Below are 27,770 nucleotides of genomic sequence, written 5' to 3'. Positions count from 1 at the left end.
GGAACGGTGGCTTTGAGAGCTGCGGTCTCCCGTGCTTCCCGGACAGAAAAAGGCGAAACGTGGGTGTTTTGCGGGAGGGAGGGAGGAACCTGGAAAAAACTGAAAAGTGTGAGCTTTGAAACAAAGCCCAAGCTGGAAAGTGAAGAGGGATGGTAATAGCTGGAGTGTGTCTGTCTGAGAAGGCAACTTGTACATGTTAAAATGTAAAACCCAGGGAGGAAGAAGGTAGTCTCTGAAGGGCTGAATTTAAGGCAGGTGTGGAAATACAGAACAGTTTTCCTCTCAGAGATATGACGGAGGGTCAAGCAATGCCGTGGTAGATCTGGTGAAAGGCTTTAGTTTGAGCTTTATTTCACTCCAGGGAGGAACAGTGTGGTATCAGAGAGCAGGAGTTGTTAGCTGCTTTGCCTCCTTTGACTCCTGTGCTCAGGCTAAATTGCACCCACAGCAGTCTTGTTGTGACATTAATAAATTGAGGTCAGAGACAAGAAAACACATAATTTAACTTAAAAGACTCTTCTATTTGGACAGCTGTATTAATAGAGTGCAAGACTTGGATTTGCACTTTGAAAGAGATTGTGACAGCTTGCTGCTGATAATCTCAGGAATCAAAATTCTTAGTGTTTGACATGAACCAGGCAGACATAAAAAATAGATTATTATGCATTAATGTTTAATTGAGCAGGCATTTTATGAATTTTGAAGTAGAAACTGACAGGAAGGTGGACCTGAGCTTGAAAATTACCATGATAAACAACAGCAGGACGAGGTTGCTGAGTGTAAAGTGCTGTCTGCTCAGTACTAACAAAATCATCTTTGTTATCATCCCTGTGTTCAGCACAAATCCGAAACATAGCTCCTTACCAAGCCACTATGAAGAAAACTAACTCTGGCCCAACCAAAGCCAGCACAGCACCCAGCCCTGAGTATCCCTGAGGAGCCCATAATACGTGGGCAAATGTATTTCAGGTACTGTTTATCTCTTCCCCTTGACAATAGAAGAAGCCTGAAGAAGTATTTTAGGAAAGATGCCTATCTTGTAGGTATTTTGAGGTCAGATGACTTTTGTGCTGGGTGAGCTTGCAGCAGCATGAGAAATGGTACTCTAGTGTGGCAAAAATTGTTTTATTCTTATGAATGAGGTTTAAAATCACAGTAGGTAATTCCTAAACCAGTTTTTTTCTTTCTCCTGCAGGTGTTTCTACCAGTTCCGTCTGTGATGGTGGCAATATTTTTCTTCCCAGTTTTATCTCCTGTAGCCTGGTATCCAAGCCTGCAACACGTTTACTTTCCTTTTTATGCTGGGAATTGTTATTGTTTATCTGCCTTTTATACATTTTATATTGCACTTTGCATTTCTTGATAAAATTATTGCTATTCAGAGCTCCTGCTAGAAACCTCTTCTGCTGATGGATTTGCAGAGGGCAAATGTGAATAGTGTTTAATCCCAGTATAACTAAGAGCCAACTGAGGATTTTGTTTAACTGAGAGTATAAAAGGTACAAGCTATATGTGATACATAGGTGTGCATGCATATGTATATATAGATATAATGTACATGTATTGCATACCTATATACATATATATACACACTTATATAGGCATTATATTTATATGGGCTTTGGCATAGGGAGTTAGTATGTTTATATTTTTGTCTCTGTGTACACATACCTAAATATAAATGTATATATGTAGCAATTTAATAAGTACAAAGAGTCTGACTCAAACTTGTAAAATCTGTAAAATGCTGTCTCTTGCTCCTGAAGACAGTTAAAATAAGACTAAATTACAGCACAAATAATTATCAGTATTATAAAATAATAAATGAGTTAATACATACTTAACGGCATCATTATATCAATACACTTAGTCTCCAGACTCAGTAGTCTGGATTATTCTTGGTTCATTCATTAGAACTTCCAGTTTAAAAAGCTTTAGTCTTCTAAAGTGTTCATCTGCTAAATTTTTTTTGTTTGAATTTATTTTTAGTAAGAATCTTTAAGGAACATCATAAAAATGACAGATCTTTTTTTAATCCACCAAAAATATGCATTTTAGCATTTAGCTATTTCAGAACAACACATACAAATTCAGGATGAAATTTTACACAGCATTAAATAAGGCAATAAGAAGGACTTGCCCTCTTCATCACAGCAATACTACTAAAGATATGTGGATTACTTTACTAATTTGTTTAAATATTAGCATTAATGTTACTTTATTCTTTGTTTTATTTTTGGTGTTATTGGGAAGTAGGAGGCCCCTTCACCCCCCCTGTTTTATTTTGTTTATGGAAGCACAATAAATTCTTTTTTCTTTTGATAATTGGGCCATATTAAGTTCATGCAGTATTTAATCTTAAAAGCAAAGAGCCATTGCACAAGAAACGTCACATACTTTAGGTGATTAATCTATTAATATATGCTGTTATTTTTATAACTGTAATAGAATTACATGTGTAAAGCAGTTTTTCAAATTTGTCGATGAAAGCTCCGCAATACAACCAGTAGGTGGCCCCAGCCTAACATCTTCCTTACACAGTGGTGCTCTGGTTTGCTGGATTGGTGGAAAAGTTCTTGCTAGAACACTCAATGCACTGATGTATAAGAAAATAAGGATCAGAATGATGGATAAAGACTTTATTCATAGCTGCCCAAATTATTGGCAGTACTGTTCTATAAAGCTGGGAACGAAGTGAACGTTAAACTGAACATTTAAGGAGATTTGACAGCACAAATGGAAACAAGTATGAGAAGAAAGTACCTTTTCTCACAGGTGGTAATGCACACAGGATGAAAATTTGAAGTGAAATTTAGAACATTTAAAATGCTGTAGGGAGTAAAGTCTGTGCAAGTGAGAAGCTGAGCTGGAGATTGGATCCTGCTAAAAGCAGGATAAGAATCAATCTGTAATTTCCTTCAATATTGCTATTGGAAAAAACATTTCTCTTGCTATTTAAATTAAAAAAAATCACAGGACTCAACAAAGTTTTCCAGCAGTAATATTTTAAGAATTGAATTCTACTGAGTAATAAAAGGAAGGAGGGATTTTATTGTGACTAAAGCACCTACCTGGGATTTATAAATGCAGGTGGTGCCTAGCAGTGCCACAGATTTTCAGGTGATCTTTATGAAATAATTTATTCGGGCATGTATATTAATATGGAAATAGACATGAAACTCATAAGGAGCAAAAAGTGTACATGACAATAATATTGTACTGTAGACGAGATGGTTAGAAAAAGCAAGCATCAGGGGAAAGTTGCTCAATTGGATGTGCAGTTTCTTATATCTGCTTGAGCTTGTTTATACACTAATTCCATAAACTGTTCAGTACCTAGTAAATACATATGTTGGGGTATGTTTGGGTAATTGGAGCATGTATCTGTTAAACCTACAAACTTTGAATTGAGATATTTAGCAGTTTAAACATATGAGGGAACTAGAAAGTCCCAATAAAATGTAATACAAAATAAAGTGTATTCATGGATCCATTCATGTTGTTTTAGATGGAAACAAAGGAAGGATTGCCATAATTATTCACTGACTTTGGATACCTTGGACCATAGCCTTGCCTATTTCAAGGTATGAAATACCATGCCTTGGTATTTCATAGTAGTTCATAACTTTAGATTGTTTATGGTCCTCTAGAATTAAGTTCCAAGAGTACTAAAAGAGGAAAGAAGGACAAGTTATCTCAGTCAGTTTGGTTTAGATGAAGAGCAGGTATCCTAGAGCTGAACTTCTGACTGTGGATAGCTGCAATTTCTTTATGATCTAAAGTGTATGAAATGTTAAATTACAACAATGAGATTTTAAAATTCCACAACCCAAGCTGGGAGGATTTAAAACAGGGTATAGAAAATGAGGAAAACAGAATTAATGACAATTTTTTAAAATAATGATTTAAATTATTCCAGTATGGTCTTGGATTTTATAGAGAAAGAGAAATTTGAATTTTTCTTGGCAGTACTCTAATTCCTTAATCTGACAACTTTTCTGTAAGTCCTACCTTACCTGTTCATTATATCAAACTACTCATCTAAAGCAAATGAGGGATTGGCTACCTCACATTTAGTGTCTTCTTCAACACAAACTGTTCAGTTATTCCAAGATCTAAGTGAGATGGGAATCTTCTAAAAAAATCCCTCTCATTAAATGACCTGAAAAGATATTCATACAACTGACATTAATTAACATTATAAAAGCAATCTCAGATATTTCTAATCTCCTGAATGAGTCACTGATATTCTCTTAACGCAGCCTTTCTTTTGCATGAGTTTTTTTTGAATATGAAATCGCAAAGAAGCAAATGCAGAATTTAATTTATAAAGTTTTCTTATTCCTGGATCATTCTAGATTTTCAAACACTAATTATGAAGAACAGAATTCAATATTTTAACTAATATTAACTACTGTAGCCAAGGGCATTTCAATATTTTAATATTACAGCTTGTTTCAGTGACACTAGTGGGTCTCAGCTGCTTTCCTACTTGAACATACCACAGAAAATATTATATAGAAATGTGACTGTTTTAGTTCTAGAATACATCAGACATTAATTTATATTTTTAATTATTTTTTCCTGTGACTTAATAATTACTTTAATTATTTTGCATATTTTCATTTTTATATATTTATATATGGTGTTTTTATATATATGTTTTATGTATTTATATATATTATTTTAATATTTTGCATATTTTTTAAGTTCAACTACACAGCAAATAAAGATAAAGTGTGGATTTTTTTTCAGTACTGTACTGGCCCAGTTTGACATGTAACTTCCCTAGCTGCTGGTTTTTTTTGTTTCCTGTCACAATATTTGTATGTGTGTCTGCATTACCTTTCTTTTGTCCTTTGTCTCCTTAAAAACGCAGCTTAAAAAAAGTTTTATTATCAGGCCTATTTTTAAAAATTACTTTTAGTTATACGTCATGTTAACTCTATGTGTGTTGACTGCTTTATAAAATAAAATCATAGGCAAAGCCCAGCCACTGTACGGAAGAAATAAAAAAATCCTTGGAAAAATAATGGAACAGCTAATATGAAGCTAATCAATAAATAATTAAAAGTGAATAGCAGAATTAATGCAAATTCATTTGTGTTTCTAGAAAGTAATCTGTATTGGGTCTGGCTGAGATGGAGTTTATTTTCCCTCAGCAGTCACACCTGTGCTTTGGCTACTGCTGAGCTGGGCAAACTTTATCTTTTCTTTTTTTTGCTTTGGTAAACGGTCTTATCTCAAGCTACTAATTGTTTCCCATTCTATTTTCTCTGCCCTGTCACCCAGGGAGTAGCTTGGTGGGCACCTGGCTTCTGGCCAAGATCAACCCACTATATAATCCTATCAAACCATCTTCACATTATATTTTCTGTAATACTGGTTGCTAAAAGGATGAAGAAAATTGGGATGTAGGGATCAATTGAAGCTGTAGACTTCAACGAAATTTTCCACCACTCTAAATCAGTCTATTTTGTTTTGCAATCGTAGAGCAAAGTAAGTTGGTTTTTTTTTCATCATGAAGAACTACTAAAATGAGCATTATTAGCAAGCCTTTGTGCCAGGCATAATATTGGCTGGAGACTTCCTTTTGACAGCAGGGGTAGATGTTTTTGTTCCTGGCAGCTAGTGGTAAATACATACTTTGGTTGGGCTGAGACCTCCCTACGTGCCACTATATATAAGTCCTTGTTGTGAGGGTGATAAGGTTGTCCAGGGAACCTGTGGATGCCCCACCTGTGGAAGTGTTAAGGCCAGGCTGAATGAGGCTGGGAGCAGCCTGGCCTAGTGGAAGGTGTCCTTATCCATGGCAGGGGTGTTGAACTAAATGGTCGCTAGAGGTCCCTTCTAACCCAGGCCATTCTGTGATTGCCAAGTGTTGGGCATCAGGTGCCCTCCACACTAGAGTCTCACTTGGGGGTTGAACGTGATCAAGCTTGGAACTTTGAGGGGACACTGCTGAGCAACCTGACAAACATTCCATAAAGATTCCACTGCAGTTGGTTAGGTGGTGAGGTTGGTCTTCTGCTTGTGGTTTGGCTAAAGATTTACAATTCAAAGACGTGCACAGGAGGATGTATTTGTCAGGTGCTTCACGTGTAAAGATTTTGGACACAATGTTTAAATTGGCCACCAGTGTCTTCCTTTTGGGATTGTCAGTTGTAGAGAGATCTTCACGCCAGGGCATTTTTTATATATGGGCTGGTTTCTTGTGAACTGAAATGATCATTTCATGTTGTGACTTCCAGTAGATTTAACTTGCCCTCTAAATTGATCTTCTTGGCACAAGAATTGCCTTCATGTTTAATTAACTTTTCTTTCATGCTTGCAAATAATTTTATAGTGTCCTGTAATGAAATGGCAGAAAGTTGGATACAAGCAAAGTGAAGCAGTCTTAGCCTTTCTGCTTGTGTGTCTGACTTAATTCTCTCTGCCCAAATTGAAGCCCAAACTGATACTGTTTTCTGAAAGGTTTTCAAAGTATATCAGCAGGGAGATATTATTTTTCTAACATACATATTCATGGAAAATCAGCATGAGACCTTAATTCCATTTAAGAGAAGACTAAGCAACCTGTTGTCTGAGGATGGCTGCGAACTAAAAGTCACCTAATGCCATCATGCTGAGCAACTTAAGTGCTATGAAAAACTGCCATAATTTCTTTTTGTTATCTTCCCGTGATCTTCCAAATTCTTTTTTTTTCCTACTAAATGAGATTCTTTTTGTACTGTGTGTTTAGCAAGAGGGGAAAATTAACTGAAAACAATGTACATTTGCAAATCCTCAAACACTTGTTTTTAATCCTCTATATGAAAAACTAGACATTTGACCCAATTTTTACTTACTATTGAAAAACCTGGCAAAGTGTCAATGACTTGCTTTGTGCACACTATATTAAAATATCATGCTGACTACGTATGTTGTTTTCAGTGGGGTTTTTTTATACTCACCTGTCTTTGCTCTTACACGTCAACTTTGTGTCTTAGTATTGCAGAAGCAGTCTTGCAAAAAAAAGGGATGACATGGAAAAGACACCTAGACAGCAAAGAATGGGAAACTGTGGGGTGTTCCACGGCGCAGAAGAAGTACATACTGTAAAGAAATTACTTAGTTATCATTTTAATTTAGCTGAAAAAAAAAACCTTTTTCCAAAGCATAGTGTAGTCTAAACTAATATTTTATTCATGCTCTCTAATTGTAATTTAACATCTTACTGTTACAGTCATGCCACAGCTACATTGTAAGGTGGAGGAAATACCTTCTTCAGAAGACATGAAAGAGTAGTGATATGCTGAAACATATCATATACTATGCTTGCTGAATTGCCTTACGATTTTTGAATGGATAAATAAAACCCCCAACTTTTTACCAAGAGCTGTCTCAGGGCTTGGGTTTTCATTCAAATCTTACTAAAAAGTGAATTTACTGATACCTGCTTTATCGGTGTTTGTTCTTGTGCCAGCCTTGCCTGTGAGGTCAAGTAGTCCCCTGTCCCAGGAGGAACTCACAGTAAAATTATAGACACTAATCAGTCATATTTTCCTCTGTCTTGGCTTTTCTCAATTAAATCAAATAAGCAAATTTTGCTAATTAAATAAATTTTCAATTAACTGAAATCAAGTTACTCCACTCTCCTCTTGAATGCCAGGTACTTTATATTTTAAACATATCCATAGCCTGCTTTCATAGTTGTTTTTGGTCAGATATGAATTTCTTTTTGTTTTGTTTCAACCAGAATTGACAATAGTACTTTCTAAATCATCACTCAAATGCCAGTATGATTTTTTTTGCTAAGAATTGCTTTGTCCTGTGTTTTATCACACTCCTGGATACTTAATCTGTGACTTATTGTTACAGTCAGTTTTATATCTGGCCAAGTGTTTCAAGTTTCCCATTTACTAAACCCTATTTTAGAGCAGAAATCCTTGTTATTAGTCCTGAGTTCCACAGTGGTGTTCCTATTCTATCTTTCTGTGTGTTAATTTAATCTTTTGTATTTATGGAGTACCTTAAAAATGATACTCTAAAGGCACCAGATATGCCCACAGGTTTTCTGCATGTTTGTGTATGATTTTTCCTGTTTCTTTTAAATAGGAAAATCTAGATATGGAAACAGCGGGTGAAGAAACAGCTGACAATCCAGGTAGCATTGTAGGCTAGTTCTGTTCTAAGTTTGCTTGACTATACCCTAGCCAAAAGCTTTTTATTAAGAAGATGGACTGAACTACTGGGTATTTTTCATCTATTAAAAAAATCTCTCTCTCTTTTGACATTACAAGCCATAGCTACAGATTTTAGGGCAGTACTGGTAAAGAGCTCAAAGGTATTCAGACAAAAAAGGCTCAAACCCCAGTGTTTTTCCAAAACACATGGATGATAAAAGGCTGTGGACAGGTGGGAATACCTGTCATGTAGCACATTTTGAGTATATCATTATTTGCAACAGTACTTAAAGAATTTAATGTTGTGTGCAGGAATTTCATCATAAGGAAGTGAACCAAAAGGAAAAATGCTTTGCTTTGTTGAGTGATATCCAGATACATTAGAAAGTAGGTTTTAGGCACCAAAGGCACTTAATAGCTCTTAAGAGCTAATTTCTTGCATGGAAGCAATATTTTTTTTTAATAAAAATATATGCATACACTCAACTTTAAATTTTTTACCTTCATTCTGCCGGTAACTTTTCTTAAACATGTGTATCCTGTGCACATTTTATTAATTTTTTCTTTTTGGGATCCTTATTGTTTTCCAGTAAAAAAATGACCTATCCAGTGTTGAAAGAATAGTAATTAAAGAGACTTTATAATCTTACTCATATGTTTTACAGTTTTCCTTAAAAATCAGGTGCGTGTTTTTTCACTTCTGTGCCCTGATTAACCCTTCCTGCCTTGAAACTTCCCCTGAACTTGGAGATGGGTGATACACATCCCGTTTTCTGCCTCTGACTATCCTGCTTTATCTTTAACTTGTTTGTGACATTATTCTAAATTCTTTGCTTTCAGCAGAGCCTAAAAAATGTGAGACAGATTCTTCAGTCCAGTCTTCATCTGTCTCAGAGAAAAAATCATGCAAAAGGAATAAAAGGTTTGTGTATGGCTGATAGTTTTTTGTTTCCCAGTAGTGCTGTCACAACTCAATAATGCTTTCAAGGCATTTTGGACTGGTGGCAACTACAGATAAATAGTATGATTATTACTGTGGTAGTCTGAGAATGGGAAGTAAACAAACACTAGCAGGGGTAGGCCATTCTTTTTACTAGCCAACAGATCTTATTTGAAAATGCAGTATTTATTGTCACTGATAAGGTGATGACGAGGGTTGTGGCTGAGATTGTGTAACTGAAATTAATCTGTTCTGTCACTGAAGCCAGACTCTCCCTCTGAAAACCTTAGACTATTTAATTTTGAGAGATGAAAGTAATTTTCTTAAAACTAAAGACAGTTTACTTAGAGGGAGAACCTGTGTGGAAGTTTTAATGGGTTGGTTTTTTTTTTTTTTATATCACTCAAACACTGGTTCTGATGTCTCTTTGGAATCAGTTAATGTTTCTGTATGAAACTATCCTTAAACCAGAAAAATGTTAAATGAAATCCTAATTCATGTATTGCAATAGTAATGACAAAGGAGTGTCAAATCATTCAAACAGAGCATGGAGAGTGCCTTCCCTTGCTAGATAGGAACACTTTGTTTAGTATCCTTGAAAGCCGACAATTATGTAAAGAAGGGGTTTTGAAGTCAAATTTTTAAATAAGTTTAAATTGTTTCACAGAGTGGCTGCATAATGCTAAGTGAAACTTGATTTGTGTGTCAGAGAGAGAGACTGGACAAAAGGAGTAGCTTGATTAAGAAGTTTCTTTGCACACTAGTGATACATTTTACCTTCCTAAGAAAAATTAAATGTTGCTGTCACAAGGAAAATCACATAATGTGCTTTGAAATCAGATAAAATTTCCAATGGTCTGAAAACTTACTAGATTTCAAAGTAAACTCTGAGATAGTGTTCACTTAAATTTTGGTATTACTTAAGAGTGCATTTTAATTTTTAACTTGTTTGAATGTTTGCAGACTGAGATATGAAGTCCCCACCAGTGATTCCCTTTCCAGTTCTGATGATGATGAGGAGGAGGATTTTGCAATACCGAACAAGAAGAGAAATATAAGGAGGTTAATAAAATTATAGAATAGGGGAGGGAGGAGTATATCTGTGAGGATTTTGCATATGCCTAACTATGAAGTGTTGCCATCTCCATCTTGTACCCTTTCTAAATTGGGGCAATATTTAATCATACCTGTTGGTATTGACAACTATACTTGGAGTTTCTAAAACTGGATTTCTGGAACTGACTTTTAATAAGAAATTTGATTTCTAGGTAAGAGTGGGAGGAAATTTAGAGATAGACGCTTTGATGTATTCTCTTGATGTAGAACTTCACTGCTTCTGTGCTTTAGCGTTGTTTTTTCAAAACAAAAACCTCAGAGAAAATGTTCTAAGTAGAGGAAATAGATTTTGTTACTTAACAAATGCTCTAGAAATATTAATTTAATAACAGTCCAACAAATGAGAGTCTAACAAATTTTCAGCCTGACATCTTTCAGATGTGTATCTTCTGGCACACACATTCCAAAGTTCTCAGGAGTTGTGAGCAGCCTTTATAATGTTAACACCCACTAAAGTAAGTGTTCTCCTGGGTTGTAACTTTTTGAAGGTAAAAGCTAAAACTATTTGAAAGATGTCAGTGTGTTTGGGAAGGGGAGAAATTCTTCCAGCATACTTATCAAGGTCAGTGCATGGTTTCCACATATTGTTCTAAGCTTGTATTCCTGTATGTGCTGTGTTGACTGGCTTGGATATTCATAACTGCTATTGTTAAAATAATTAACTCAATTTAATGTCTTGAGCAACCATTTTCCTTTATCTTCTCATAGCCATTAAATGTAAAACACTGTAATAAAGATTTAGGAAGTTCATGCTGATTTATAAGGACTTCTGCATTCACTTGCTATCATTAGAAAATCAAAAATATTCCATCTGCATTGAAAATTAGAAAGCACCTTTTTTCTTAATTCAAATCAGATCTCTTCTGGTCAGCTTTCAGAAGTGTGCCTCAACAGGAGTTGACAAGGATATCATGAAAATTGGAGGAAGTCTGGCTGGTGTGGAGCACATGCAAATAGATGGTTCAGTAAGTATTTTTGATTCATTGTGGTAGTAAGATGTTTGCACTATTTATGAAAGCTTCCAGTAATGGGCGATCTACAACTCCCTTGGTTTGCAGTTTTCTCTCAAGCAATCAAGCTTCTCATGGAACCTTATCAAGGCTGAAGCTTTCTTTAACACACAAAATATGTTCTGTTGACTTTAGGTACAATTTGATGCTGTGGGTGGTCTTTCTGACCACATTTCATCTTTAAAAGAGATGGTCATTTTTCCATTGCTTTATCCTGAAATCTTTGAGAGATTGAAAATTGAACCTCCAAGGTAACAGATACTGTTTTAATTAAACCCTAAGTTCTAATTTACCTATTTTCAGGAGAATTCAACTGGGGCACCAATATGTTTTAATGCTTCAAAATTCTCAGCAGTGCTGATTTTTTAATTTTTTTTTAACAGTAGTAAAATTTAATTTAAAAAAAATTGGTGGAATCCAGTATATATGTAGATCCAAAGATTTACTGTATGGTGAGACCATCCTTTCAAAATGTCTTGCCTTTCAAAGGCGGAGTTGGGGATTTTTTTCTTTAAAGCTTTATATGGAAGTGGACTTGATTGGTTTGTAAGCAGGAAATACTTTCTACTCGAAGTCAAATATTTATTTAGCAAAAGTCCACTTGTCTCTGCCACCAACTTTTTTTTTTTTTTTTTTTTTTAAGGTCTCAGGTACCAGTTTTACAACTGATAGGATATGCAACTCAAAACTTCAAGTGTTTGTTTTGCTTGAGCTAAAATAAGAATCTGTCCTCTTTGTACACAGAAAAGTGGCTTCTGTGTTCAAAAAAAATTTAAAAATCAGTGATTTAATTGCTAGCTTTATATATTCTTGGTCAACAAAACTCAGTCATGGCATATTGAACTAGGACCTAAAATTCTTTGCCTTCAGTAACTTTAAAAGTATTTAAAAATAGAAAGAAAATATTTCTGTGCTTTGCTTCTTAATTCATTGAAATTATTTTTTGAAGCAGCAGTGTATTGGCTTTTCTAGTTGATATAAATGCAGAAATGCAGAATATCTTTCCAGCTTTAGAATACTTCTTCTTTTATTACCAGCAAAGGGAATTCCAGTAACTCAAAGCTTTTCAAAGGACAATCAAATGTTTTACTATAAAATCTTGCCTTATGTGTAAACAAGAATGAATATGGAGTGCATCATTGAAAAATGAATAATTCCTAAATTAGCCTAGTCTCAAATTCTGCACTGGAAGCTTGCTCTTGTTTGGCTCCAATCACCCCTTCTGGACTGTCAGAAGTTTTGAAAGTGTCCTTTTGGAATGCTGCAAGTTTTTATCAAGGTTTTGTACTTCTGCATTATCCTCTTTACTGATTTTGTTTGCTGCCTTGAAGAACTGTGTAGGAAAGCTTTTGACTTTGCTCATACTTCAGTTGTTGCTGCTATCTTATCCATGAGGTGTTTTGTTTAGGAGAGCAGAGTTGTGTGTTTTAAGGATGGGGTTTGTAATAGGTGCTTTTCCATGATGTTTTTTTCCTATGTGAATTTTTTTAATTTATTTTTTTTAAATTGCAGAGGCTGTCTATTCTATGGTCCTCCGGGGACAGGAAAGACGCTGCTTGCTCGTGCACTTGCTAATGAATGCAGTCAAGGTAACACAAGAGTAACCTTTTTTATGAAAAAAGGTGCTGAGTGCCTGAGTAAATGGATAGGAGAATCTGAACGACAGCTTCGTTTATTATTTGAGCAGGTAAGGTTGAAATGTGCCACATGTTCTGAGTTGGAATTAATTTTCTATGGTCTACAACATGTTTTTTCAGCTCCTTTCACTGAAATGGGATTGCCACTGTTTCCTTTTTCAGTGAAGTTTTAGAGGCTTGAAATCTTGAGATGTATTGGGAAAGGTCAGTAAAGGAAATAAGAAAATCATGCAAAGCACCACCACTACTACCCCCTCTTCCTCAAAACAACAAACCCAAAAAGCTCCCAAAAATTCTCAAAAAACATTTCAAGAAGTAAGAGGTGGTGGCTTAAGATCAGAGGGAAAGAGATGCAAGCTGAAAGCATGGTCATTTAGACTGGTAACAGAGGGTTGCTTCCAGAACCTGTAACTCAGCTGAGTCCTGTCTCTATTCTTGTGGTTGCCAGGTAGATGTAAAAACTACTGGTGTGGTTTTTTTCTTGTCACACAGTCTCCTTGGGTTGACATTAGGCTGCTGTCTTCGGTTTCTCATGCCACTTTACTCTGTTAGCTCAATTAACAGAGTCTGAAAAAATCTAGTTAGTGCCTTTCCAACCGTGATCTTTTTTCATGTATTTTCTCTTCAAGTAGAGCTGTTTTTCTGATGTCAGTATTCCTGTGTTTTCATTGTAGGCCTACAAGATGCGACCTTCAATTATTTTCTTTGATGAGATTGATGCTTTGGCTCCTATACGGTCCGATAAACAAGACCAAATTCATAGGTAGAACATATTTTATATTTACATAGAAGCTGCTTGATCTCTGTGAAAAAAAAGATGGCAATTTATTTAACTTCAAGTGATATGTTCATTTTTCTTGAAAATTAGTAATTCTGTGCAATTGAATCTCAGAGATTTTTAAACAGTAATTGAAAACAATTTGCTGAGCTTGATATCAGCAAAAGGTCTGTATTACCTTATCTGTATTTTATTATGACTTAAAATGAGTCTTCTGCTGAACAGCATCTCATCAATAAAAACTTGTCCTTTTTGAGTGATCATTGGACAAGGTTATGTGTAACTGAAGAAAATTTATTAAGCCAGTAACTGAAAACCACCTTTTTCTGTTAGCTCTGTTGTGGGGACACTTCTGGCACTTATGGATGGCTTAGCCAGCAGAGGAGAGGTTGTGGTAATAGGAGCCACCAACAGACTGGATTCTATAGATCCTGCTTTACGAAGACCTGGGCGCTTTGAACGAGAATTCCGCTTCAGTTTGCCAAACAAAGAGGTCAGAACTTCCACTCAGCCTTAGGCTTTTGTGGCAAAGTCCATCTTTAAAACAAACCCCTGTAATACGGCAGCACTGTGCAGCAGCACAAGTCTCCATCCATAGTGTACAGCTTGGACAAAAGCTGTAGGGACACAAAAAGGGATATCTGGAGAAATTGCACTGTACTATGCATGGCAGACCAGGCACTGAATATATATGATTAGGGTGATTTCAGTAAGTAGTTAATTCTCGAGTTAGTTTTGATTTCTCTGTGACTGGTGAAGAAAATGAGATGTTGATAACTGAAATGTTTAAGAAAGAATGGGTATATTAATTAGTTATAAACTACCCCTATAGCATCTTGAAAATAAAAGAAAGGGTGAGAGAATTCCTCCTTGGTAGCAAAAACTTTGATCAAGGCAGATGTTAGAGCAAATTAAGTATGTTGGGATCTTACTGGAAGTTATTGACAGGGACTTCGACAAAGATGTGAAGGATACTGCACAGGTGCTGGGCTTGGGAAGCTTCTAGTTCAATAACAATAGTTAAGCAATATAAAAATGGATATTTAGCAACCAAAAAATATCAAAGGGGGTAAGATAGCGTGCAAAACTGAAGACCTCTTTTTGTATTTTTTCTCTGGCTGTCTCTGATATTTCTTATCCTGCTTGGAAAAAGGATAAAAAGGCTTATTGAATTGGAAGCTGGTAAAAGTGCACAAATGTTTTTCTCCAATTTTCATCTGCTCTCAGGAGCAGTAGATCAGGTGTCATTGAAAAGATACAATACATGATTCCTTACTATGGTAGAGTTCTAGAAATCTGCTGTAATTAATCTCTGTACCAAAAAATACTTTTTTGCTCTCAAATTTTGCTAAATTTGAGAGATTTTTCTTTGATGAAAAAAAAATCTCTGTTTGCAGATAAGGATTTCACAATGCTTTTTTCTTTATAATCATTAGGTCTCAAATGTGGAAAACTCACTTTTATGGAAAATGTAAATGCCTTTTACTTTACTGTAGCCCCCAGCAAGAGTTTAATGTAACAAGTTCAGAAGCAGTGTATTAGTAACTGACCTTTAAAATAATAAAAGATTAAGCAGATAAGGAAAATATTTGTATTGGTAGACGGGGTTTTGTGGGTTTGTGTTGTCATTGTTCTTTTAAGAGAAAACCTAGGGCAAACCAACATGCAACTGTTTTCAGGCAAGAAAAGAAATTTTCAAAATTCACACACGCGACTGGAACCCAAAGCCGTCGGACAACTTACTTGAAGTGCTGGCTGAAGAATGTGTTGGTGAGTTTGAAAACAGTGTGGGTTACAACATGTGACTTGAGTCCTAGGGAACCTGAGCTTGTACCAGGCAGTACTCAAGCTCTTGTACCTTGTGGCAGACAGAGGCAGTGAGAAGGCATTTGGCATGGGAGCAAATTTAGGCACAGCTTTCAATTTTCTTTTTGTCATTGAATGGGTTTGGGACATCTTTCCCAGGGACAAAGTTTTGACCAGCAGGCTGCTGCCTAAGTGCAGGATATCAGGCTGTGAGCCATGTAACAGAACTTTCCTGTTCTGTGTAACTCAGTACAGTAACTCTTTAAATTATCTGTTAGCCTGGTAATTTTTGGCTGCATGAAAGTCTTTCAGTGTTGCACTTTAGAAGTAATGGCATTGAATTCTGTTTTGAGATTGACATAACATTTGATTCTTGTTTTGTTTATTAGGATACTGTGGTGCTGATATTAAAGCCTTATGTGCTGAAACTGGTCTCTGTGCTTTGCGGCATCGCTATCCTCAGCTATATCAAAGCAGAGAGAGACTGCAGATAAACATGGATTCAGTTAAAATAAAAGCAAATTATTTTTCCATGGCCATGATGAAGACTGTTCCAGCTTCACAGAGGGTTATGCCTTCTCCTGGGAGAGCGCTATCAGCTATTTCAAAGCCACTGTTAGAAAACACACTGGAAAGGATTTTACAAACCTTGCAGAGAGTATTTCCCCATGCAGAGCTTGCACTAAAGAGGGACCAACATCAAGGTATAACATCTACATCCACTTGTTTAAAAATCTGCCAGAGCAAAAGCTTGTGATCTGTGCAATCAACATACACAAATGTACTCAGCTGAACTGGCAGCACAATTTTATACTTTGTGTGTGCACAGTGCAGGGTGGGAGCTGTGAGTGACTTGTAAAGGCAGTCAAGAACTGTGCATTCTTTGCTGAAGCACCTATTTCTGACAGGAGTTAACACCACATTTATCACTTGTAGAGAGGAATCTTTAAATTATTAGCACCTCTTTTCAAATAAATGCTTAAAGAAGGAAAAATGTTTTTCAGGTATCTGGGAACTACATAATTTTCTTGTAACCATCTTTATTCTAAGGAGAAAAACTCAAAAGTTTTTGTCAACAGAGAGATAATACCTGATGCAAATCATGGGATATAGGACAGCTTTTTAGAGACTTGTGCATTCTCCTTTGATTTCTGGTAGAATGAACTCTTCAGAAAACAGCATTCAAATGATGAAATACAAGAGAATTGTTTTGCAGCACTGGTTTTGAAGATGTATTAATGCAAGAGAGAGATGGACTATACAGGAAAGTTAACAAACCTCTCTTATCTTTAAATCCTATTTTAGGAAATTATGTGGTTGACAGTGATGAGGAGTCACCATCAATCTCTGAAGAGAAGCCGAATAATGAAACACCTGGTTGCAAAAAGGCAGAATTCCGCAATTTCAGCAGGTACATTTGTCCCTGTTATGGCTCCGTTTAAGATGGCTGAGTGTGTAAACTGTTTTGGTGTGAGGGATGCTAGATGAAGGATTTGAAAGTGTCTGTGGGGGGTGATAGATATTTGCCAGACTTAAGGTTCAACTGGTTACTTCTGTTCTGCGTACACTGCCCTGACTCATCAAACTGAACTGTTGTGTGGGTGTTTGGCTGGACAGTCCCACTGTGGGATTTAAGAGCTGTTACTTAACCCAGCCAAAAGAGTAGCAGACATGCTGGAGACTGGCAGGATTTCTTGCAGAGGCAGAATACCAGTTTGTGAGAAAATAGGCTTTGATAGTCTTCCTGTTCATGAACCAGTTTATAATTTTGTGGAACAGGGAGAATATTTACAAAACAAAGTGCATAGGAAAAAGCTTTAGTGTCTGTTTTCCTATTCATCACTCATTTTTAAACTAGTTTTCTTCTTATTGCTGTAGAAATCCTCGTGACCATCCAACATCTTACAGGCCACGGTTCTTACTAATTGAAGAGCCAGGATCTGGGCAAGCTTCTGATTTGGCAGCTGCAGTAATACATTCTCTGGAAAAGTTTCCAATTTATACACTAGATACACCAACTTTGTTTGCTAGCACATCACCAGATGAAAGATGTGTACAGGTAGCTTTTTTTCTCATTAATCTCATAGGATTAGTGTATAAACTAGTGAAGTAAGCAAAAATCATTGTCAATATTTAAGTGTCCTGATTTAAGTGTGCAGCTTTGTTTACTTTTGTCTAAAAATCCACTTTTCTGATGGAATGATGCCACTTAAGGATTTTATACATTTTTCCATTTGAAATGTAACAGGGAGAATATTACTAGCAGCTCAGGAAGATGGGAAGTGCTGCTAATAAACTACTCTGTGTGGCAAGAAATCCTTCTGGTCTCATGTGGGATTTAGAAAGTTGTTTTTGTTACTTCTTAAGACTGTGCTACCAGTAGATGGCTCTGCATCGACCTCACAGCATGTCAATGCATATTCTATAGTCTCTTTTTTAATTATGTTTGTAGGGCAGACAAGGTTTTGAGGAAAATAATTCTTTTGTTTGTTTGTTTGTTCGTTTTTTACATATACATTTACAGATTTTACTGCTGCAGTACTTGCAGCGAAAGTGTTAAAATTCGTGGAGTACTTAGATTTGTCTTATGTTGAGTTTTCATTAACTAGGAAAAGGAAATATAAGCAGTTTAGTGCTGTTTTGCTTATTTACTTTTGGGCAGTAAACCCACTTTGTTTTTTGGCATCACTGCATTAAAATATTTTGATCTCTAGTAGCAGTATTTGAGAGCTGTACATGTTAGAACAGACACATTATGTGACTGGATGCTCATTTGTCACATAGAAGGAGAAAGTCCTTTGCAGATTGTTAATCTGAAATGTTGCATGGAGATGTTTGTTGTGTGAAAGGACTGTTCCACTCCCTTCATGCAGTAGATGCGTGTTGTCTTCTGTGATTGAGGTGCCGTCTGTCGGCAGTGGCTTGTGGTTTTCCAAAGCCCACCTTTGGTAATGAGAGGCAGTGAGTGATTTAGCTCTTCAGACAGTCTAAGGACTGGTTACCTCTTAGAAAATGTGCTTGAAGTTATGAATTATAGCCAGGCATCTTCTGCTGCGTTAACCCTTATCTTTTTACATAGGCCTTTGTTTGTTCAGACTGTGCTTCAGGGTGTGTGTCCCTACTGAAATGAAAATAGTGTAGATGCAGCTGTGTAGTGATTTCTCCAAGCAATTGCACCTTTCTGAAGAGTTAGCATTGTTTTTTTTTCAGGCACACCACTACATTAGCTGAGTTCATAGCTCTTTAGGAGTTACCTTATACCTCAGTAGTTTTGAAATTAGGCAGAGATTCAGGTCTGTTTCTGTCTGCATAAAAATGTCTATATTTGAAACAAAACGAAAATTTTACCTGGTTATTATGGACTCATTTATCGATCTGTCTTGATGTCTTGCCTTTATACCTCCTATTTCATAATATAATTTGACTGATTTGTAGTTATTTAGTAGTCTGTTCTACATTATGTAGTTTTCTTATCCAAGCTTTCATTTTACCAGTTGATGCGAGAAGCTCAAAGATCAGCACCTAGTATCGTATATGTCCCACAAATTCCTTCATGGTGGGACACTGTTGGACCTACACTGAGATCTGTTTTTATAGCACTACTGCAGAGCATCCCAAGGTTTACTCCAGTTTTACTCCTTGCAACATCTAGTGTACAACTGAGAGATCTCCCAGAAGAGGTATTTCAGTCAATAGTACTTTTCCTTCGTTACTCAATTTCTTGTTAATTTATAACTCCCTGAAGCATTAGAGTTAAGCAAATTCAAAGTTATTACTCAGGCATCCAAACCCAGTCCCTTAAAACTTGCTTAGACTAAACAATGCTGAAAGCATTTGCCTAAAGTGTTTTCTGAGTAGAGATTGACTTTGACCCAACTTTGTTGCCCTTCTCACATACTCAAGCTTATTAGGCAGATGTATGGACTTGCTTCAGACAATGATTTTCATGGCTTCAAGGTGGTTAGGTGTGTCCTTTATGAAGAATGTGGTGTTTGAAAGGTAGCTAGGAAAAAATCCCTGTTTTTCTGAAAACATTTTATCAGAAAAGTCAGAGGTATTTTTGCTGAAAAAATACAGAGGTCACACTGTTAATGATGGAATGTAATTTCAAATTTAAATTATCTTTTAATAAATTGAATTACTTTCTTCATCTGGGTGAAAATGTAACAAATTAGAAAGCTAAGTTGCTGTTTAAGCAACTTGGAAATAAATTTTTAGGTGTATTCTTTAACAAAATTCTTCAAGAGGACATGCTGAGCTTTGTAGACATGTGACAGTGTGCATTAAAGGAAGGTGTTCAAAATGTGACTGTGTTGCTCTAATTGTTTTGTCTCAGTAACAGAAGTTTTCATACTGTTAATTAGTGCCTTTTAAAGCAAGGATTGAAATCCCTTCCATGCTTTCTGGTAGTAGAAATCGAAAAATGGAATACAATTGGAAGTATTCAAATTGAGACACTTCATTTAAATTAATTAAAAAAAAAAAAATTAGAGAAGGCCCAAACACCTTTGTAGCTGCCATAAAGATTCAAGCCAAAGGACAGCAAGGCACATAAATGCAAAATAAGTACCCTTATCCTGGGTTGGTGAATCCCCAGTCATCCTTTTCTCAGTTGTTGAGCACACAGTTTCTTCCTGGAACGTAAAATCTAGAAGTGATCCTTAGAGAAGGCATTTTGAATTGCCATGCTATAAAAACCTAGTCTTTCAAGGCCATGAAGATAACTTTTCATTGATAGTCTTATCCGGAGAAGTATTCAGTTTACTTCAGAGAGGTACTCATCTTTTTTGGAACAGAATATAAGAAGTTTGCATGGCCCTCTATAACTGAAGTATATTTTCTCTTCATGTTTTAGATAAAAGCATTGTTTAATAGTGAATATGAAGAAGTTTTCAGAATCCCACGTCCTACCTGTGTTGAGAGAAGACATTTTTTTGAGGACTTAGTTATGAAGCAAGCTGCTCAACCTCCTGCATTAAAAAACAAGACAAGTGAGGAAATGTTCTGCATATAAAACTTTACTAACTCTACATTAACTAGTAATACAGTATTTGTTTTGGTGATAATTTTTTATCAATCATTTTTAATGTGCTTGTGTATGAGTACCATCAATTAACTTCAATTTTCTGATTCAATTAAGCTTGCCGGCCTTTGGAAGTCCTGCCTGTAGCACCACCACCCAAGCCTCGAAAGCTGACAGAAGAAGAAATAAGACAGATAGAAGAGCAGGAAGAGGATACATTGTGTGAACTTAGGATTTATTTAAGAGATGTGGCTGAAAGACTTGTCATTGACAAACGTTTCAAAGCATTTACAAAGCCCATTGACCCAGAGGAGGTTATTATTGACTTATAATACCATTATAACTGTGTGTATTCACAATTCCTCTCTGTTTATGTTTCTTGGTGTTTTTGTGCTCTTTCTTGGAAGGTTTATCTTTGGTGCTAGGACTGAACTATGCTGATTTTCCAAGAAGGAAATGAATTTTGCTTTTACTTGACTCCTTGAGGTTCTCAAATGTTTATTATTTGAGTATTCAGTGCAAGCCCCGTGTTCTTTCTGAAAGGTCTTTAAAACTTTAGAATATTTTAGTTAGAAGTGATCTACAAGGATGATCTAGTCCAAGTGCCAGTTACACCAAATGCCAACACAATTTGCCTATGGAAGGGCTTGGATACATAGATGTGGTACAGGACTAAAAAGCAGAGAGATCACTTTATATTTTCAAAAAGTACCTATAGGGCCATTTTAATAAAGTTTAAAGCTCTTTGATTAATTATCAATAGTTTCTGTGAGAACAGGAGTAGAAGCAGCAGTTTGTCAAATAAATTTTCAGATGCTATTCTCAGTTTCATCTGGGGCTTTCCTCAGTACATAATCAGCTATAAGGGCTGTATGGTTTTCTTTCTAGCTCCCGTACACTTCCCATTGAATTTATTGAATTAGTCTAAGGCAGGGGCATGTACTTCAAAGTCAGTTGTAGTTTTAAGATAGCTTTGCATTTTGGAAATGTCCCATTCCCCTAAGCACCCACTCACTTGTCTTTTCCTTTCCTTGTAGTTTCCAAGATGTGAATAACCTATAAATACATACATGTCCTCATCTAAAGTAGTCATTAGGCCCATTTTAAGCTCTGAGTAAAGAAATCAACATCTGTGGGTCCATTTATCTCATTCTAGAGTAGATGTTTAGGACAGGTACTTCAAAGGTGGAAATCCTGCAGATTTTTTCTTGCTGCCAATAGCAAAGAAAATCCAAGGTGGTATTACTAAGAAAGGTTTCTCTGCTGTGATTTTCTGAAAGGAAGTGAAACTAATCCTGCCAATTCCTCTCTCTGTTCAACACACACTTCTGACCACCGTGCTTCTTCTTCCCCCTCTCCTGGTCTGTCTCTTCAAAGACACCTGAAATACATTTTCAATTTTCAAGAAGCTGATTGGTTATTTTCTGCATCTTTGAGGGTGTTATAAATATTTGGGGCTCTTAAGGACTCCTTTATATGACTTTGTGAACATGATTAATTTTTGTGGGTTAAATCTCTGAGCATGCATATTTAATTTGTAGGCACCCAGTTACAAGGCCGCGATTAAACGTCCAATGGACCTCTCAACAGTTCTCTCTAAAATTGACATGCACCAGTACCTAACTGCAAGAGATTTTCTAAAGGACATTGATCTAATCCGTAGCAATGCTTTAAAGTACAAACCAAATAGAGGGCCTGCAGGTGAGGGTGGATTTTTTTATTCTTAATTTGGAAAAAATTCAGGTGTATAAATTGATCGATTTTATCTGTGGAAATGTAGTAATCCCACAGTGGATATGGAATCAGATAATTTTAGACCACCCCATTAGATAATTTTAAACAAACCCAGACAGCCTTTCTTTCCAGGTTGTAAATGTTTTAGCATTAGATATATTGTTTGGGCATGGAATTGTGATAGATGTGTTGATTAGTAACTAGTACTTTTTCTTAAATATTTAACCTTTCTGTTTTTATGCTGAGAATACTGACTAAGATAACCTTTCAGAACCTGCCTATGAAAAAAATAGTCTACTATGACTGGCAGAAAATATTCAGTTCTGGCTGTAAAATTTCAGATCACCTGAGGCACAAAGCTTGTATTTTGAGTGATACTGCATATTCCATAGTGAGGCACGAAATGGATGAAGGTTTTGAGCAACGCTGCCAAAGAATTAAAGAATCTCGTAAGGAAAGAGGTACGTTTTTTGGTGGTGAGGATTTTAAAACTTGTCTCATGCTTTGTAACCAACCACACAAGACACAATTCTTTGCTTTGCGGCTGTAAGAAAGCAGACCCAAAGTGTAACGAAAATGGAAGATGCCCGCAGTGCCTGTGGACACCAGTACCTCCTGCTCTAATGGCAAGTTGCATTTTATTCAGACTTTCTTGGAGAAGATGCTAAAGTCACTTTGTTGTTCCTGTGGCCTAAAAGCAGGTTCCTGTGGTGCTTGGTTCTTCATGCCAGAGGCATTGAATTTTTCATTATGCTGCTTCAAATTGTGGGGTAAATCCTGAGGTCATTCATTCAGTATGGTTATGAAGTGTCAATGCACTGGCTGCATGACATCGTAAGAGACTGCCTTGATGGCCCAACTGACATTTAATGGCACCTACATCTTAAAGTCCAAAACATTGTCTGTGGCTCTTTTGAATATTCAGCTAGTTTTCAGTTACTTGAAACAGTGTTTTCCCCTTCCCTGCCTATAATATATCTAATAGAAAACTGATCTCATTAACTTTCAGCCTTTTTTCTAGACACATGTAGGGAGATGGTACTGAAGCTCCTCTGGTTATTTTCCTTGCAAGATGCTGCTGCTGTGTTTTGAAGAAAGAACTGCTTTGGAAATGTTTTGGATTCCTTTTTTTTTTTTTTTTGGTATCTCTTTGTAGATAAGTTGAAAAGAAAATGGAAAATGAAGGAAGATTCTTCAAGTATCACAGTAAAGAGGGCGAATGTTCAGTTTGCATCCTCCCAGGACAGTCCTATGGAAGGACATGAAAATGTACTTCAAGGACAACAGAAGAATGGGACAGAAAATGAAAGCGAGAGAGAGACCCTTGTGGCTAAATCTCCTACTGAAGAAAAAAGTGTCGTGCTTCCTCAATGTTCAGACTTAAGAGAGGAGAGTGAAATGCCGGATTGCCAAATATCCAAAACTTCTGAATATGCAGGTTTGAATGGTAAGTGAAAGGTCAAACAGGTAATTTAGCTCCTTTTTGTTCTTGAGGAGGGTTACACTACTTATTATGTTTTAGCCCCCTGAATTTCATTTTGTTGGTTCTTTTGTCTCTCTCTCAAATCAACACACAGTGTTCCTTGCATAATGATGCTGCTTCTCTAGTTATGCTGGCTACAGTCATGGTTTTGTGCAGTGGCTGGTTTTCTTTGATTCTGCAGATTGTTTTTCAAATGGTACTAAATGGTACAAGCTACTGGTACAAGTATCTTCCCAGTAATAAGCAGCCTAAGTGTAAACTGTACTGCTGTACTTAAAGCAGTGTGGACCCAGAGACCCCTGTGGAATAGAAGAACTATGTCCTAATGTTTGAAATGTAAGATGTGTAGGTATGTTTCCTAACCTAAAATACTTTTTTTTAAGACCATGTTTGTTTTTTTTAACTTCAGGTTTACTGTGCAGTGTTGTAGTGACAGCATGAATATTTTTTCTAAGTTTTACCTTGCCTTTTTTCTCTAGTGCTTTTTTTTCATGTCCATGTTGCTAGTTTTTATGGAGCAGAACTAGAAAGATAGAAGTCAAGCATTTCTCAGTAAAAAAATTGGTAACAGTTCTGTCTCTCTTATTGCAGAGGGCTACTGTTTTTCAAATACAGGATACTTCACTGATACTGTATCCCAGATAATGAGAAATCCTGATTTAAAAAATGTGTGTAATTCCAGATTCACAAGTACATCATACAACTTACGTGGGACATTCTCAGGTGGATGAGCAACCACGAGTATGTGACGGGAAAGAAAAGAATATTCTCACACGGGAGGTGTTTGTGAATTACTCTGAGCTCAGAGTAAGTCTAATTTCAATTTTGTTAATACTGAAGTAGGATGTTTTCTTGCTACCTGTACAGTTGTCAATTAAGTCACTTGTTAACCAATGCCAATTCAAACAATTCATTAGAGGTATATATAGCTTGAAATAATTCAGCCTGTAATGACTGTTGTTTCCACAGCTGGTGTAGATGCGTGCTCGTGCTTTTGGTGAACTGAATTTCCAGAGACGGTTCTCTTCCTAATTTCCAATGTAAAAGGGCTTGTTAAATTTTAAGATAGCCCCCTGTCAACCTGCTACTGCTGTTAGTTAGCAGTTTTAATGATGGACTGGAGAGATGGGTATTTTGGTTTGCTGTTTACATGCTTTCATTAATTAAGAACTAGAAAAGGACCTTTATTTTAGCAGTGATGACTTTAAACCTGAAATTAGAAAGTTGGCCAAAAGATCTAGATATCAATAGATAAAATACTAATGTCTGCTTTTCTCAAATGCTTTCAAAATTCAGTGCCATAAAGTACAGTGTTACACGGTTTTTCCAGGTCCCTGTAGGATAGAAGTTGTTATCCTGGGGTATAGTTGGGGAAAGGATCAAACATGGGCCTAGCTGCAGGGGGAAAAAGAGGTTCCTTTGAATGAACTGGAGAGGGTAGAAGAATGACCAGTCCTTCAGGGAACATAGCTGTGAGAAAAAAACAGGAAATTGCTAGGTTGAAGTCCTGGAGGTTGTTCAAAGCAGAGGAAGCTGCTGTTTACCTGCCATGATGAGAAAAGAAATATTATCTGGTTGTTTTTCTTATGTGGGGAGAAAACCCCCTTTGGTGAAAGGGCTCATCAGCACAATTTCTGTCATATTTTTAAGTGTTGATCTGGACTGTGGAGGTTAAATTCACTTTCCAAAATGGCTTCCTAAGGAAGCAAATTTCAGTGGGTTGTGTTGTTCATGTCTGCTTTTATATTTAAAGAAACTACATAGGTTTTTCTAGAATCAGGATGCTAATGACATGTAATCTGAAGTTATTGCCTACTGACTGGAGAAGTGGTAGGGTAGAGTCTTTACAGATGTTTCTGCTCATATGTTTCAGCTGTGAGGAGAGAGCCACAGTCATGAAACACATCTTTCAGAAGATTTGTTTCCTTAACATGAGTGTCACTGGAATTCTGGTACTACTTGTACCAGAGAGCCCCTCTAAAATGGAGCTGCTTGGTTTTGTATGGGGTTTTTGTTTGGTTGATTTTGCTTGTTTTCTTGGAGGTTTCTTTTGGATATATGTTTGATATTTGGCATAGAACTCAAATCTTGCAGTAGCTGATCTAAGGGAGGCTGAGTCTGACGGCAAGCAGTTATGAGGCAGTAATATTTTTGTTTGGTGTGGCTGCTCTCTTCAGCTACATTTGTATAGCCTCCCACAACAAACAGCTACTGAGCAGCTCCAGCAGTGCTGCTGCTAGCTTCTTATTAGTGTTGCTTTCCCCAGATTACCACATTCACATCTTTGGTAACACAAGGAACTGTGTGAGAGATTGGTAATTTCCTACAGGCTGCTCTGGTAGTTCATCCACTCTTGAGTTGAAAGGTAGGAGCTGACTGATGTTAGTCACAGTATAGATTCAGCTCATGGGTAGAGGTAAGCACCTAAGGATGCATCTGCTTCCATCTGGCACAGCTCTGTCTGGAAGATCTGTAGGCTTGTTTCTGAACACACATTTTCCATGGTCCTGTATTGCATTTCTAGTGAAATGCAACCATGACTTCCCTGTGTGTGACAAAGTGGATTATGTAATTTCCTGCTGTTCTTGAAGTAGTTGATAAGCAGATATGATCACTGATATCATATAGTGATGAGTAAGAAAATACTTTCTGAAATGTAAGCCTTTCTCTTGAAATTGTGGAATATTAATTTGCTTCCTCCAGTTAAATCTTTTGAGATATTTAATCAGTTTTCTGACGTGCCACTTCTATTTAGCAATATAGGAAAGTAGGATGTATCTTGTGCTATTCTGAATTGTAGTTTCCATTTTTTTGCTTCAGCAAGTGCTGGATTTGGTCATTGTGGCAACTGAGAATGTCAGTATATCTCGCATGGAAAGACTATATGCTCTTCTTAGCCAGTGCATTTACCGACATCGGGAGGATGATGACAAAACTGAATTAGTGAAGGTAAATTTTTTGTCCTGTAGCCCTTTCTGTCACATGCTATTATACATGAGTATGCATGTTATGTTTATGTATGTGTGCACTGTGAACATCACCCTTACTTGGCGTTACACTTTACAGCTCAGTTGCCTGTTTCACAAGGCTCTCATTTCAGCCTGGAAGAAATTTATCCACATTGCAAAACCATTGTTGTATGTAGCATAATTGTTGGCAGTTTCAGCAGGAAAAGGCTTGAAGACAATGGGTCCACCCACTCAGGCCTCTCAAACCAGTCTGTCAATAGTTTTCTCCAGAAGCCTTTCAGGGGTGGGAGGCTGTGAAAGGAAGGTGCATTTCTCAGTGTGTCGCTTCCACTTTCTCCCCTTGCAGGCAGGCACACATGGTAATGCTTGTATAGTAGTCATTCCATAATTGAAAAGAAATTTATGAAGCATAACAAGAACTCCAGACTTTTTTCTAGTCTCACCAGATTTTCTTTTTAACTAGCATGGCTCAAGCATCTTTAATTTGACAAATGTTAAGTTTTCTGCCTATGATAGTTTGCTAATGAGTCAAATTCTCTAATCTTTGCCTCTAAGAGAGGAGTTCTGATTTGTCAGAATTAGACAGAAATCTTCCACAGGCACCCATGGTCCCAGTTGGGCATTCCCAGTATTGAGTTTATTAAGATAGGTTGGATATTCAATCTTCAGCTTCAATGCCCTTGAATCCATTTGTCTTTCAGATGCTTGTGTCTGAGAATAGATAAAATTCTTTATGCCTCTGAGTCTGCCTTAGAAAAAAATGAGCAAGCCTATTCTCTTTGGCCCTGGTCATCTCAATTTCTTCTTCCACATCTGATAAGGAGTTAGAACAGACCCTCTTCTGATTGTGCAGGCCATTCCTGAAAAATGCACTCACCCTTCTCTCATCTAGCATAATGATGTGGATTAGTATGAAAAGGGACCTGTTTATGTTATCTCAGTGCTTTTGAGCTTTTGTGACTGGACTTGATTTTTTTGTTTTCTACTTCTACCTTAACCTTAAGAAGCAAACACGGTTCTCTTGCTTGGTCCACACTGTGACTCCTAATTTGTCTTTTTTTTCTTGTTAGGCAATGAAGAAAGAAATTTCAACGTTAAGTTATCTGTGA

The 27,770-nt window shown here is 36.6% G+C and overlaps 1 protein-coding gene across 1 annotated transcript; it reads left to right on the top strand.

Moving 5' to 3' along the window:
- The first annotated feature begins 873 nt into the window (after positions 1-873).
- LOC131575548 (ATPase family AAA domain-containing protein 2-like) lies at positions 874-27,770 on the top strand. Its single transcript, XM_058831141.1, is given in 22 exon segments — positions 874-926; positions 10,069-10,167; positions 11,078-11,186; positions 11,367-11,482; positions 12,744-12,918; positions 13,543-13,631; positions 13,980-14,139; positions 15,326-15,416; positions 15,842-16,156; positions 16,758-16,863; positions 17,331-17,511; positions 18,947-19,132; positions 20,308-20,443; positions 20,593-20,789; positions 22,017-22,176; positions 22,551-22,674; positions 22,733-22,785; positions 22,788-22,835; positions 23,366-23,656; positions 24,375-24,499; positions 26,513-26,641; positions 27,732-27,770. Coding segments are annotated over 22 exon segments (2,982 nt in total).

This window comes from Poecile atricapillus, chromosome 2 (assembly GCF_030490865.1).
Source record: "Poecile atricapillus isolate bPoeAtr1 chromosome 2, bPoeAtr1.hap1, whole genome shotgun sequence".
Classification (NCBI taxonomy): Eukaryota; Metazoa; Chordata; class Aves; order Passeriformes; family Paridae; genus Poecile; species Poecile atricapillus.
Note: the sequence above shows the minus strand (reverse complement) of the source record. Positions and strands in the feature narration are given on the sequence as shown.